General features: G+C 37.3%; 1 protein-coding gene across 5 annotated transcripts in view; it reads left to right on the forward strand.

The window, feature by feature from the left end:
- The window catches only part of Wdr37 (WD repeat domain 37), a 71,901-nt gene that overhangs the window by 630 nt on the left and 55,122 nt on the right, over window positions 1–16,149 (forward strand). For 2 of the 5 annotated variants that reach the window (XM_015495144.2, XM_048812603.1), the window contains exons 1-2: window positions 143–278; window positions 15,000–15,177. In XM_015495144.2, coding sequence (XP_015350630.1) covers window positions 15,040–15,177 — 138 coding nt within the window. In that variant the 5' untranslated portion in view covers window positions 143–278; window positions 15,000–15,039. The other 3 variants (XM_015495141.2, XM_015495143.2, XM_048812602.1) reach the window with 2 other exon arrangements.

Here is a 16,149-nt window from a genome sequence, read left to right on the forward strand (position 1 = left end):
GGGCCTGCGGGGCGGAAGCCTGGACGAGACTTCCGGAGGCGCCACGCTTGGGCGGAGCTTCCGGTGGCTCTGGGTGTGGGGCGGTGGTCAAGAGGGACTTCCGGCGGTGCCGGAAGTGCGGGGACGGTAAGTTGGGGGTCGCTGGGTCACGTCAGTGCGGAGTCGGCTGGTGTCCTGCAGGTCTGCGGGTCAGTACTGCGGGCCGTGTCGTGGGGACTTACGGGCTGAGTGCCACCCGGGCTGGCTCCGGGCGGTGGAGAGTACAGCTGCTGTGACAGGTTAAGTGCCGCCATCTTCCCAGCTGTCGGGCTCCGTGTCCTTCCCATGGTACCTGGAGGAGGGGTGGATCTGGGGGAGGGGTCGAGGTGGACGGGAGGATGCTGCGGAAGAGGAGTCGCTGTGCGGCTGTGGCAGGGCCGGCGTGGGACGGTGTCAGGGTCGCTTGGGCCGGTGTTCGCGGCGCCCTTTTTCCCTCTGGTGTCCCAGAGCGGCACCTGCCCGGGCTGCCAGTGTCGCGCGGGAAGCCACTTGGAGGCTGTTCGAAGACGGTGGTCTACGATTGCAAAGAGGGGGTCTTGGCAGGGCCGCTTGGAAGGGGCCGGAGTGCGCGGTGCTCGGATGCCGGAGTGGTTGCCCCGCGCAGTGCTTTTGGTTTCTCTTCTCAAGGCTTCGCCTCTCCTCCGGGTCCTCTGCCACTGGCCAGGCAGCTGTTCTCCGAATAGAACAGCAGCACCTGTAATATACCTGCCTTCCAAAGTTGCATGAATAAGCCCTTCACCTTGTGAGCTGAAACATCCGAATGTTATGGGCGGATTTGAAAATCAGTCCGGACTTACCCATTTTTGTTCAGACACCTCACCCTGTGTGAAGTTGGCCCCTTGCCGTATGGTGCCCACATCTGTCCCCCTTGCCTCCTGACCGCAAATCCCTGGTTTGGCAGTACCAATGTATAAGATGTTCTCTTCCTCACTTCTAAGAATGTGATTTTTTTCTTTATGCAACTTTGTAACTTTTTGTAACCCAGTAATTTTTCACTTTTTTATGAAGTGTGTTTTGTGATTATGATTGCTTATGATTACTTTTCCTGCTTCCTTTTTATTTGTGGTTTTTAGTTTTGTAAGCCTGTCTTTACCCTCAGTCGGGGTTGAGATGTGACCAGAGATTTGGATTCCTGTATCTCAACTGATGGCAGTAAAGCTTCATGTCCTGCTTCAAGACTGACCCGGTGATTTATTACTTATGGGCCACATCATTTGGAGGCCCTAGAGAGATCTCAGGCTCACGGGGATCCCGAAGCCTTGAACGCAGAAGCGGGTACTCTCCTTCTCTAGTTGTGGGAGCTCTCTGCCTTGTAAGATTCTGGGTCCCCTGTGGTAATGGATATGAGCCTGCCCATGAAGGAGCCTCTGGTGTGGCTCATACTACATCTTGACCCTGATTGAGGTTATGGACAGGCTTATAAAGCTAAGAAACACAAAAGTGGGGGAGGCAGAAGATGCAGTCATAATCAAAGATACAGTTCATAAAAGTGGAAAATTACCAGGTTATAAAAAAGTTACAAAGTTGCATTTTAAAAAATCACATTCTTAGAAGAGAGGAAGGAGAAGAGACATGTCTCTATACATTGGTACTGCCAAACCAGGAACTTGCAGTCAGGAGGCAAGGAGGGCAGATGTGGGCGCCATATGGAAGGGGACCAACTTCACATAAGGTAAGGTGTGTGAACAAAATGGGGTAAGTCTGGTCAGGATTTTCGAATCAGCCCATAATATTCCCCCTCTTCTAAAGACAATCAAATCCTTGATTATTCTATGTTGGGTATGTGGCTGCACATATACATCAGTTTAACAGAGGAAATGTGTTGTTCAGTGAAATTTAATAAGCTAGTTTAAGACAAGAGCCAATGAGCAATCCTGTGAATGTTAGGACCACAGGTCCAGCTAGGCCAGTGAGGAGGGTAGTCTACCAAGGGTTCCATTCGTACCATCTGTGGATCCAGGACTTATTTTGTTTTAACTCTTGATTTTTCCTTTGTATCTTTTTTCTTGTTTTGGCAAAGGAACTTTTAATGACTCCAGATTTATTTGCACAGAAGCACCAAGCTTTCCTTAGGGTCATATAGAGCCTTCCTTGGGACGTGAACAAGAGATCTAGGCCCCTATGATTCTGAAGTGCCACTTCAGTTGAATATTAGACTTGGTCATATAAATGGTTGATTTCCTGCTCTAAGTGGCTTAAATTGTCATTTACCTCCTGGGTGAGAGGTGAGTCCCTGTTCTCTTTTATTAAGGCTGCAAGACCCACTGCAATTGCTCCTGCTACATTTAATCCCACAAGGGCCTGGAAGGAGGAGAGGAACTGCCCTTTTTATGTGGACATAGGTGATTTGGAGCCCTTCCTGGCCTACTGTAGGTGTAGGTCTGAAGTAACACATGCACTACAATGCAGATGTTGGGATATTGCTGTGAAGAGGTACATTGAGACAAACCACTGTCACAGGCAAACCAAGTGTCATTAGGAGCAAAATAAGATACAGTATAATTTCCAGAAATATTATAGGAGTAAATGTTCACAGGAAAGTTAGGAGGCATATCGGTATTAGGAAAACCAATACAAGTGGCTTTTTCTAGATATACCCCTAAAGTAAGCTTGGGTCCAGAGTTTATACAGTAAGTAGTATTTGGCTATACTGTGGGCATCTCTGTGGAACCCAACCCTACATAGTAAGGAGGCTTAGATTTTAAGCATAGCCAGCAATCATTTGCCAATTCTGGCCATGATAGGTTAATAAACCCATGAACAGTTTGCAGTAAGGGGTAAATATTGGGCCCCCACTATTGTATAAGGGAAAAGGGTGGAAGCTTTTGAAAGAGATTAGTTGTCATTCCATTGGAAGTGATGGTAAAATTGTACCTATGAGGAGCAGCCTGGGCATTATAACACAATCCAAGCAAGAGGAAAAACATTAATTTTTTTTTTTTAGTCTTATCTTTAGAGGATGGTCGGGTCTCTGTGAGCCATTCATTCCTCCATGGGTGATGTTTTTGCTGTTTTGACTCAGGTGTGATGAATCTACTCTGTAAGTTTATCTACCTTCATGGTTGTTGAGGTGGTCAGGATGGAGTGGGGTCCTCCCCAGCTGGGAGTTAGTCCTTTCCTTTTGGAACTGCTTGATGTAGACATTGTCTCCAGACTGGATCGGATGTTGGAAATCAGTGGTCTCTTGGGATTGGGTCTCTTGCAGGACTTAAAGTAGTCTACAAGAAGTTGGTGGCTGATTTCTGCCAAATGAATGTCATTTTCTCAAGGAAGCAAAAGATGAAATCATGTTTCCCATACATGATTTCAAAAGGAGAAAGATTTCCCTTATAAGGGGTGCATCGGCCTGTAAGAGAGTGACAGGCAAAAGCATAGGCCACCTAGCACCAGTCTGTAAGGCAGATTTATGAGTGTACACTTTAGGGTCTGGTTTATGCACTCTACTTGCCCAGAACTTTGGGGACGCAAGCACATGGAGTTTCCAGTTTATATTTAGAGCCTGTGATATTCCTTGTGATACGGCTGCAGTGAATGCTGCAGCCATTATAGGTTATCTGACCTATGACAATTGGCAATTCATAGTGAGGTATGATTTCATTGACAAGAAGTTTTGTAACAGTCCAAGCAGTTTCATTTTTGGTAAGATATGCTTCTGGCCAACCTGAGAAACTATCCACAAAAACTAAGAGATATTTACAACCATTCAAAGGAGGCCTTACCTCAGTGAAATTGACTTCCAGGTGGTCTCCAGGCAGTTCTCTTTTGCAGATCCCAGGGTAGGTTTGCCTTCCTTGTTTGATATTTACCTGTTGGCAGGTTGGACATCGCACAGAGATGTCTTGGGCTGTTTGTTTTAGTCCTGGAATATAATAGGCCTTAGACAGAAAGTCAGTTAACTCGTTCTTTCCCCAATGGGTTGCAGCATGTAAATCTTGGAATAAGGAGAAGTCCACCAGGTTCCAATTTGGTTCCCCCTTTTCTTTAGCCGTCTCTAAAGAGATAATGTGGAGATAATGTGGTGGGAATGAAGGCTGGTTTTAGGATATAAAGACAGGGTTACCTTGGTGGCTGGTTTGGAGACTTAAGCCATCTGTTCTGTTTTGTCTGCAAAATTGTTTCCCTATTAACTGGTGAATCTCCTCTTTGGTAACCCCGGCAGTGTATAAAAGCCATCTATTTAGGTAACCACATTGCCTCAAGTAGGGCTAATATTTCATCTTTATTTTATTTTTTTATGAACTTTCTTTCAGCAGTTAGTAACCCCCACCTCTATAAATGGCTCTGTGCACATGGAAGTAGCAAAGGTATATCTGCTGTCTGTTTAAATATTTACTTTCTTACTTTTAGCCCACCTTAAAACTTGTATCAGGGCAATTAGTTCCTGTGTTGAGGTTCCTGCTTGGAGTGCCTGAGCCCAGATGACTTCAGTTTCTGTGGTGACTGCAGCTCCGGCCCTTCAAGTTCCATCTATGATTTGGCTGCTGCCCTCTGTGAATAGAAAGGCTTCTGCCTCAGTCATAGGAACATCAGTCAAATCAGACCTTCCTGAGCTCAACTGGTCAAGCATTTTTCCATGGTTGTGGAGGGGCTCGTGTGAGTCATCTTCTGGCATCAGTGAGGTGGGGTTCAGGGCCCGAGCTGGGGCAGAGGTGAGCTGAGAATGGTCAAGCAACAGACTCTGGTATTGAATAATAATACTGTTGGTCATCCATTTATCTAGTGCACCATTTAGGAGGGTCTCTACAAAGTGTGGGGTTGTCACTGTGAGGGGTTGTGCTAAGTTACCTTATCAGCCTCCTTAACTAAAAGGGAAGGGAGGGGCTGCTATGATATGTAAACAGGCAGGCTATCCGGACACTACCAGGTCTAATTTTTTATCTTTTCCTTAAATATCATTTTATAAAGTTTATATATATTGTTTTCTGAGTCTGAGCATTGGTTAACATAAGATTATTTAAAACATGAATCAAAGAAAGACTGAGAGCTTTTAAGTATTTCTTTTGTGTGGAAAAGTAGCAAAATGTTTTTGTTTTACATTATTAACCTTTAAACTGATCAGAAATTGGTTATCTTTTAGAATCAATATTTACATTAAAAATTTTTTTTAGTTGTAGGTTGATACCTTTTATTTTATTTTTATGTGGCGCTGAGGATCAAACCCAGTGTGTCACGTATGCTAGGTGAGGGCTGTATCACTGAGCCATACCCCAGCCCCAACATTTACATTTTTATCTCAGTGTAAAAGGTAACATAAGGTTTAGGTTTGGTTACAGAACTTTAAATGATTAATAAATGCCCAATAAAATTTATTATCATTATAAGTCTGAAATAATTATTATGGGCAACTTCAGTTTGGAGAACACCAGCTTAATAAAATGTTCTTTTAAACCTTTTACTTTAAAGACTTGTATACCTGGAAGATATGAACACAAAATATACAAAAGAAGAGTAATAACACCACAATTATGTTGTTTTATATTAACCAAGTTTAGCTTTTAAAGAAAATTTAGATTGTATGATGTAATACAATACTCTAAATAACAGTTGTGGTTTGCAAGAGTTGTACAAACCCTTTTTTTTTTAACTAGTTGCTCTTGGGGCTGAGATTGTAGCTCAGTGATAAAGTGCTTGCCTCACATGTGTGAGGCACTGGGTTCAATCCTCAGCACCACGTAAAAATAAACAAAGATACTATGTGTTCATATACAACTAAATAAATATTTAAAAAAAGACTAGTTGTTCTAGAGAATATAACTTAACAGACAGAATGTTAAGAGTAAATTAATGTTTTAAGAAATCCTTGTCATTTTAACATATAGATCAAACTTTGATTATATTAGTACATTAATATTTGACTTTAGGGAATAACCTTGAATAGCTTTGACTGTTTGTGTTACTTATTTATAACCAACTTAGTTACACACAAACCTTTTAAAATTTATCCTTTATTTACATAGATCTTTTTATCACTTAATTAGACCCTCTTGTTGTTTACTTAGCTGTATTACAACTTTACCAACATAGAGATTTACCTAGATATGTTTTTCTTTTTTTACTAAATATATTTTATACCTAGAACCTTTTAGTTTTTTTTTTGTCTGTTTGCCAATTTGTGAAAACAATGTTCAAGTATATCACCTCATAGAATTGAAGAAGTTAAGCATACTTTAACAGCTAGTGTTTTAACTTTGTAAATTAATCAGATGTCTTTAACAATCTATTGTTAATTTCAGATATGTCAAATCTAATTAACATTTTTTAAAAAGCAAGACACTAGACAAGTGTATTGAACAGTATTATTTGTCTCTTCCTTGTTGAAGAAAAATCCTAGAAATAATTTTATAGACATCTTTACTTTTATTTGTACCTGATTTAAATTTTAAATTGAATCCTTTAAATCATGTGACCCAAGAGTATTTGGATCCATTACAAAAAATTTTAATTTATGAGCGTATATGTAAATATTTTTTTGATGAGAAAAGTTTATTTAGGGTATGGTAGTCCATACCTGTGTTATTCAGCTCTGTATTGCTATGACCGAAATACTTCACCAGAATAACTTAGAAGAGAGTAAGTTTACTTCTGAGTTCACAGTTTCAGAAATTCAGATCCTGATCAGATGGCTCCATTGCTCTGCCTAAGGTAAGGCAGACTCTCATGGAAGAATAGTATGATGGAGAAAAGCTGCTAAGATCATGACAGCCCAGAAGCAGAGAGAGAATAAGGTATCAGGGACAAAAATATAAACCCAAAGCATGCTCCCAGTGACCTGCTTCCTCCAGCCACACCCACCTGCCTACAGTTTTTATCCAGTATAGTAGTCCTTTCCATTATTAATCCATCAAATGGAATAATCCAGTCATTAGGTTACAGCTTTCATAATCTAGTCATTTAACTTCTAACTATGCCTCATACATGAGTTTTAGGGAGACACTTCATATCTAAACCATAACATTTCTCCCTTGGGTCTCCAAACTGATGTCCACCTCACAGTGCAGTATGCATTTAGTCTATCTGCAAAAGTCTCCATAGTTTTCACAGTTTCAGCATTGCCCCAAAGTCCCAGTCCAAAGTCTCATCTGTGAGTCAAGGAAAACTCTTGTCTGTAAGCCTCTGTAAAGATCAAAATCAGGTAACACATTCAATATATAATTGTGGAGAGTAAACATTTTCATTTCCAAGTGGAGGAATAGGGACATAGAAAGAAGGGATGGGACCAAAACAAGATCAAAACCCATCTGGGTAAACATTAGATCCTGTGGCACATGGTGATGAGATGTGATTTCCAAAGAACTTTTGCAATCCTGTCCCTTTGGTCTTGCTGTTTGCAGTCCACATGGCCTCTCTTATCTCTCAGGATTGCTTTTGTCCACAACCAGCAGCTTTCCTCAACATACATTTCATTTTACTGTCATCTCTTTATCCCTGGGATGTCTATTGTAGTTTTCTGTAGTCTTTCTTATTAGAAAGAACCCTGCTTTACCTGCTTATTCTCGCAACTTCATGCATCAACATTTCAGGGTATGCCTGTAGGGAATCTGACCTGCTACACTTGTCTGGTCTTTCAGGCCTTTGAAATCTCAGTGCAAGACTCCATGTTAATGTCAGTTTTGATCCGAAACACATGGAAACATGACAGCATACCTGTGTACATACATATACAAAACAAACAAGGGCCTTGTAGCTTATTTTTTTTAAAACCTATCAGATTGAGAGCTAACCCTTGTAAATTGGCCTCTGAATAAAGCAGAGTATTAAAAACCTTTATAGTTCAATAAAATAGGTCTGATCAGAAAAAACACATTAACCTAGGCATGCTGGATCAAAATTATGAGCTCAAAAAAATATAGAATTCAAAATAAAAAGGAAGGTATGCACTAAGGAGAACAGTCAGACAACAGTGTCAGGGACAGATGGAGATGCATATGAACATATAGAACAAATAAAAGAACAAAAACAAGGGACAGACCCTCTCTCCAGTCCTAGACCCCAGACTGTCGTTGTCACTGTCTGTTTACCAGATCTCTGGGATAATGATCTGGCATCTCCTCAGACACCCTGTCTCAAGCGCTGGGATTCTAGGCAGGGCCACACCAGAACCTCAGGATTTACAGATGTAAGCCACACCAGACACTTTTCAATTGAAGAGAACAAACGAGGTACCTCTAAAAATATGCAGTACTATGTCCTCTTTTAGAGCTTCTGGGATTACAAGCATAAGCCACACCAGACTCTGGAATTACAGGTGTGAACCACACCAGAAGGTCGTTGTTTATGATTCCTTTTTCTGCTTCCCCTTTATTTTTGGTTTTTAGCTTTATAAGCCTCTCCTTACCCTCAGTCGGGGTTGAGATGTGGCAAGAGATTTAGATCTCTGCATCTTGGCTGCTGGCAGTAAAACTTCATGTCCTGCTTCAAGACTGACCCTGTGATTTGTTACTAACACACCACAACATTATGGTCAGCGAGGTTTTTACTCCACAACATTCCTTATGCTTGGCGAGATGGGTTGACGCTGTTGTCATGGTCTTCTAATTGTTTGGAAATTTCATTTAAGCTCAGATGGATCTCCCTTAAATTCAGTATTTTGGCCTATGAGTTAATGGCCATCAAAGCATTCCAGGAATTATTTACTTCTAAATAAATAAGACAGCTCAAGATAATTCTTCTATACTGCTAGGATATTTTCTCCTCTTCTTAGAAAGAACCCTGCTTTACCACACTACCCTCTCCTTGCTGTTTTGGCTGCTTTCCTGTTCAAATTCGAGTGTTCTTGAATTCCATTTGAAATGTGGTCTACATACTCGAACACTGTATGTATATATGTATGTGTTTATTGTGGTACTAGGGGTCGAACCTAGGGATGTTCTACCACAGAGCTACATGCCCTTTTTTTCTCTTTTTTTTTTTTTTAAAAAAGGTCTCACTAAGTTACCAAGGCTGGCGAGGAGCTTGTGATCCTCCTGTTTCAGCCTCTAGGATCACTGGGGCTAAGGGTGTGCACTAGGCTAGTTGAACACAATGTTTAAATATGACCGAAGTGGAATAAATGGAGTGGCACTTTTAGTCCCTTGCTTTGGACACTGCTCTTCTATTAATGCTGCACATAGGAGACAGGGCAGCAGACATTGGCCACAGATAACAAAAGTATGACTTTGGGGCAAGGAAATTGTAAGTCTTCATTTCCTGTCTTCTAAAATGTTTTTTTTTAATCAACCTAGTTTTGTTTTTGCCAAGCAAGCATTCTTGCAAAGTGCTGGATGCAGGAGGTCTTTGGAATATTAATTTTTTTCCTTTCAGTCTCTTTTAGCACTTCTTTTTGGGTAGCTATATAAGATGATTCACTTACTTTGTGCATGTCCTGAGCTAAAATCTGTACTTCAGTCCTTTTCCCAGAGGCAATACTAAGAGTTTTCTTAATATTCCTATCATGATTTTTCTAGGAAAAGATTTTACATTGTTTTATCCTTATTTTGAGTTAATTCTTTTAGCTATTGAAATCTTTAAAAAATTTTAGTGACGTTTATCCAATCTATTGATGTCTGCCAGCTCAGCATTATCCATGGAATTGATAGGCATGCATTCACAAAACATCTTAACACTGATGAGGTTTCTGAGGTTGCTTTCCATTCCCTCCCAATATTATGTTTGGTGTTCCAGCTCTCTAGTCCTAAATTCAGCTATAAGTGCTATTACAGTAAAATATTACTAAAATTTTTTAACTTGTTGAAATTTAGTCACATTTTATATTTTTTAATGTCACATGCATGTAATGTCCATTAACCATTGCTTTGCACAGGAATAACATTTGTGAAATTAACCATTTGTTTTTCTCTTCTTGAAAGAAAAATGTTTAAATTTCCCCTGAATATGAAGTAGAAAGTATTGTTTTTTTTTATTTCATAATTTGTTGTAGCTTTTGAAAACCATTTTGGCTGTTTAGTGTCCTCAAATTATATGTTCTTAGAAGAATCTGATAATTTAGTAGTGGCAGTTTAATTAGTATCTGGACTACTAAAAAAAGGAGCCATTTGAAAGGAGCAGAAAGCTAAGTGTTCATTTACAGCATTTACAAAGGTGGGAATTCTGCTTGCTAACTAATACTGTTATGCTTATGAATTTCATTAATTTATTAAATATTTGGCAAGTGTCTGCTCTGTGCATAGCGCTGCTGCATCAAAGCTGTGTGTCTGTTGTTTTTGTTTTGCTTACAAAAAATAGCAGGGATGATGTGTGGCAGCATATAAGAACAAATGAGACCATAAATCAGTTAAGAGTTAAGAAGGAGAGTTTATATTAAAGTATGTTTATTTGAATGACAGGATAGAGAGGTTGGATTTTCAGAGGGATTAGTTATAGTTTTTTTTTTTTTTTTTTTCCTTTTTAATGGTGTTTGTAAAATCCAGGAGGGGCTGGGGGTGTAGCCCAGTGGTAGAGCACTTGCCTAGCATGTGGAGGCCCTGGGTTCGACCCCCAGCACAGCATAATAAAAAACAAAAAACCAGGAGGATATTTTATTTCCATAGTCTTTTACTTAATGTGGTGATTTGTCCTATAATATTGGGCAAATGTGAATTTTCTTATTAGGTCATTGAAGTTATACATAGTAGTTGGGTTCATCTTGACAAAATCCTACATGTATGGAATTGGTTTCAGTTCACAATCCCCCTTCTCCTTCCTCAATTCCACTAGACTTCCTTTTGCTTATTTATTTATTTATTTATTTATTTTTGATTGGTTCTTTTTACTTACACATGAAATTACCTGTAGTATATTTACATATGCACATAACATGATTTTTTTTAAAGAATTCCTTCTGCATTTCTGCCCCTTTTCTGTCCCCCCACTCTGCCTCTTGATCTTCATCTTTTATATTACTGATCTTCACTATATCTTGATGATATTCTAACCTTCCCTCCTCCTTTATTTTACTCTAGCTTTTACATATAAAAGAAAACATTTGACCTTTGAGTTTCTGGCTCTGGCTTATTAATGGGAATACTTTTGAGGGAGAATAATTTTCTTTTGGAATTTTAGTTTGTATTCAGGCACAACAGTATGTAAGAGTTAAAATAGATTGTATTTTTACTTTCTTTTTTTTTTTAAGGAGAGAGAGAGAATTTTTTAATATTTATTTTTCAGTTTTTGGCGGACACACATCTTTATTTTATTTTTATGTGGTGCTGAGCATCGAACCCAGTGCCCCGCGCATGCCAGGTATGCGCGTTACCCTTGAGCCACATTCCCAGCCCATACTTACTTGTTTTTCTGTGTGCTGGGGATCAGACCACATCCTCATGAATGCTAAGCCAGTGCTGTGCCACTGACCTAACCCCCTGGCCCCAAGTACCTTATTTTTAGTGTGGAAAATTTTCTTTCTTTTTATAGTTCTAAGATTAATTTACTAAATTATTTAGTATATCAGATATTATCAGACTGTTAATTAGGTTTGGGAATTCTATTTGACAGGGAATTATGAGAATTAGTGACTTTTTATTTCAGTCTCCTAAGAGACCTTTATAATAGTTTTTCAACTGCAGGTAGAACTGCTAATCCATTCACTTGCCTTCAGTATCTCATCCATTTTTTTTTCCTTTCATTTCCTTGATTGTCTAGCTCAGATTCTATGGTAAATTAGTATTCAAATCACCTGCAACTTCCTTGTCCCTCTTTTTTTATGATGCCAATCTAAAAAACTCCTAAACTTCTTATGACATCAGATATTTACAAATTTTTATTCTAATACACATGGCTTGAGGTAAAAGCAGTAGTATCTGCATCTTTAAGATTATAGTTCTTGGGTCAGGGACTTTTTCTGGTGAATTTGGTGTGAAAGGAAGTGATGATAGGACCAGTCAGACAGCTGGGAAAAAAGACGGAGGGTGTGAATGCAGAGACAAAAATAAAATTAAAAAAAAATTAGGAAAATTTGTAGGCAAAAATTGTGACAAAGAGAAGGATTAAAAGAAAAAAAAATTTAAGAGATTAGGAAATCACAGAACTAATTTTGGAGAATTGGTAGGTGAACAGTAACTGAAGAAATTATAGAAAGAGGCAAAATTTTAATTAGCCAAATAATCTTTAAACATTAACCACAGTATATGGCAAAGACATTATGACCCCTCCTTTGACATATGATTTCACGGAATTTAGAAAGTTGCTAAAAGACAAAATTGTGAAAAAAAAATCTCCTTTTAGTACCAGGTTTTGGGCAAGTAATTGTAATGCATGTATTTGGTTGGAAGTTATCCAGTGGAAACAGTTTGCCACCATATTAACTTGTATGGAATGGTTGGTGGAAATGTAAGTGCAATTTCAAGAAATTTTTAGAAACTAAACGTACTCTACAACTCAACAGTCTGGCTCCTAGGCTCTTTTTCCAAAGGATATGAAAACTTAAATTCATGCAAAAAAACCTATATGTTATTGTTTATAGCAACTTTGTAATAGTAAAAAAATGGAAAGAATTAAAAAGTTTTACAATAGTTGAATGGTTAAACAAACTTACAGTTAAACATATATTCTGTGGATACTACCTAGCAATGTAAAGAAGATAATCATTGATACATGTCACAAATTGGATGGATTGTGAGCATTAAGCCAAGTGGAAAAAATATCTCAAAAAGGCACTTAACTCTGTGATTTCATTTACATAACATTTTCAAAATGACAAAATTCTTCGGAGGGTATAGAGATTAGTAGTTGTCAGGAGTTAAGGATGTTGCTCTGAAGGGTGTTTATGACTGATCAGTAGCATGAGCGTGCTCTTTATAGAGATGGGAAATTTTGCATCTTGATTATGGTAGGATTTACAGAAATTTATGTAACAAACTGATATATCTACAAGATTAACAGATAAACAAATTGATCATCAAATTATACTATTTAAGATGTAACCATTGGGGAAATATGGAACTTCTTGGTACCATCTTTGTAACTTCTGTAAATCTGCAAATATTTCAAAATAGAAAGTTAAGAAAAGGTAATCCTGCTATTTATAGTAAAATGGTAACTTCAAAACTAACACAAAAGTTTTGGTTAAGAGCTATTGAAAGCTTTATGAGTGAGTTAAAACTTTTAAAGACTTTTAAATAATAGGCAAACTGTTTTCTATATTTCTCACAATATTTTTGGGTTAGGTTTGGCTGTAAAAATTTTAATAACATGATATATTGGTGAGAGTTCTAAATAACATATGATAAAAGGCAAACAATGCACATTCATATTGTACTGTTTAGAAGAATGAATTATAATCTTCCTTATATGCTAAGGTTATTTTTATTGATTTCTATTATTTTAATGATAGTACTCTAAAAATAATCTAAATGGATTGAGTTTACAATGTGTTCTCTTGTGTAAAGAAATATTTTCATCTTGATAATAGGATTGTAATTAGAATGCTTAATAAACCAAATAGGAAAGATTCTCATTGATCATGTTATTAATTTCAAAGACATAAACATTTTCTGTGAATACATCCTGTTTTTGTTATAATATTTCTTTATGTTTGAACAGACTTTGCCCCTTCAAAACAATTGAGTTTGTTTAAAAGGAAAAGAGAGCTGATGATCTTAAAATAGTATAGTTTGCATAAATCATTTGGAATAAAGTTTGGAAGTGTTATAATTGCTAAGTGAAAGCCATTTAAAAAGAAAGGGATAGCATTCTAGGAATTTCTATCAAGAGTCTGGTAGTGTCTGAGGAGTCAGGAAGAAGGCAGGATACTAGAATAAGTCTTGTCTTCAGGTTCAAACCTTGTTGCACTCACAGTTTTAGCTGTCTGCTTAGAATATGGATGTTTATATACTCCTTAGGATTATTTTAAAGATGTTTTCCTATCAAGTTGTTATATGCGTTTAATATAACAAACATTCCTCCAATGTTGGGACTTAGGCCAACTTCCCTTTCTGAATCAAGATACTTTGGGGCATGTTGGTTTTTTAGAGGTCATGGATGTATCCTGTTTTGCCTTACTCAGTGTTGGGGGGAAAGGTAGTGCTGCTTTCTCAGCTTTTACATGAAGTGGTGTGGTGTTAGCTTGTCTTTAGAGGAGGAGGGATCAGTTATAGCAAAAAATAAGTAGGTCATGTTCAAAACAGGTTAATCTATAGTAGAAAAAGGTGTAAGGTGTAAACATACTATTTAAAATATTGTTAATATGGTGATATAATTATGTTGATAAGAGGAATGGGTAATAGAATAGCAGAAGACAAGTAGAAAGTGTGCAAATGGTAAATTACAATGTTCAAATTATTTAGAGATTTGAATAAGTTAATCACATGTGACTAGTTCAAATTGACATGTGCTATGAATATAAAATACACATTGAATTTTGAAGAAGTAATAATAAAAACAACATAAAATAACCCTCCTCTTCTTTTTTCTTGTGTTGTTGGGAATAGAACCCAGGGCCTGTGTGTGCTAGGCAAGCACTCAACCCCTGAGTTCCGTTTTTAACTCCATTGATGTTTTTTATATCAACAGTAAGATATTTTAAATATGTTGGGTTAAATAAATCATTAAAAGTAAATTCACATGTGTTTACTTTTTGGAATGTGGCTATTAGAAAATTAAAAGTTATGTATATAGCTTATATTTCTTTTGGACTGAATTACTCTAGAATGTACTATAGGTTAGAATATGCAATTAGAGTTGGTTGTCTTTGTGGGGCAGTAGACTTAAGTCTGGAGGAAGTTGCATTAAGGGAGAGTTGTTTTTATTTTAAACGCTATCTGATTTTTTAAAAATGTTATGAAATTTGATTTAAAAGTACCTCTTTAACAAGGACTGTTGTCTCTACCTTAAAGTACCTTAATCTGTTGTGGGGTAAATTATATACAAATATTAATCATTGTAAGGAATTTTGTAATTAAAACTAGTAATTATCTTATTCACAGTTTTTTATTTCAGTTTTTTCTTTATCAGAAATAAAGTACTCATTTTTTCTGCTGTTTTTTTAGCTTATTGCAGGAGTGACCAGGATACTACCTTTTAGAAGTAATGCCCACAGAAAGCGGAAGTTGTTCAACTGCTCGCCAAGCAAAACAAAAGCGCAAATCACATAGCCTTTCCATACGAAGAACTAACAGCTCAGAACAGGAGAGGACAGGACTACCAAGAGAAATGCTGGAAGGACAGGTAAGTTAACATTGATCAGTACCTTATTTTAAAGAGGTTGATCATGTTTATAATGTTATAAATATAGCCAAATACATACAGGCTTCTAAAAAATGGTTTGGGTTATCAAAACTTTATCAAAATTCTCCCCAAATGAATCCACTAAAATTACTGTCAAACACAATAGCATACACAGAGATAGAATTCGATTTCTGGGTTAATGTATTGATAATACTTAACAAAAAGAAGTAAGTGTGATAGTACGAATTAGTTTTTATTCTCTGTGCAGGTTAATTGACAGTATAGTTTTGCATTTTCTTATCTGGAGAAAAGATCATAGTTTTAGCAATTTTTGTTCTTTGAGGAGGTTTTGGAATTAGGTCTTTTTTTTTTTTTTTTAACAATTGAAAAAATACTTTTAGTTGTAGATGGACACAATACCTTTATTTTATTTGTTTTTTTGTGGTGCTGAGAATCAAACCCAGTCCTCACACGTGCTAGGCAAGTGCCCTATCACTGAACTACAGCCCTAGCACTGTAATTAGTTCTTTTAGTAACTTAATTTGACTTTATCTTTATCTCTGCTATAGTGAGTATACTGTCCTTTGATTAAATGCATTAATACCATATTGATAAATTTTGCTTATATTTTTAGTTTCTTTATAGATGATGCAAATGTTTGAGTTTTTAAAGATTGTTATTGTGAAGTCTAAGGTATGTTAATTATATGAAAATAAATTATTAGAGATATATGTGCTTATGTGTGTGTATATAAATAGTAATTTTATAACTATTCTTTCACAACTATAATTAATTCACTAGACACACTGCTGCAGGAAAATTAGACATCTGAGAAATTGGTTCTTGTGAATATTTGGTCTTGTTAAAACCTTGCTGATAACTTCATGATTGGGATTTCTAGGCTACAGCCTCCAAAAGGGCAGTAGTGTCTACACAGAACCCAACGTAGCTACTGCCATAAAGTAAATAATC

Source organism: Marmota marmota, unplaced genomic scaffold (genome assembly GCF_001458135.2).
Source record: "Marmota marmota marmota unplaced genomic scaffold, marMar, whole genome shotgun sequence".
NCBI lineage: Eukaryota > Metazoa > Chordata > Mammalia > Rodentia > Sciuridae > Marmota > Marmota marmota.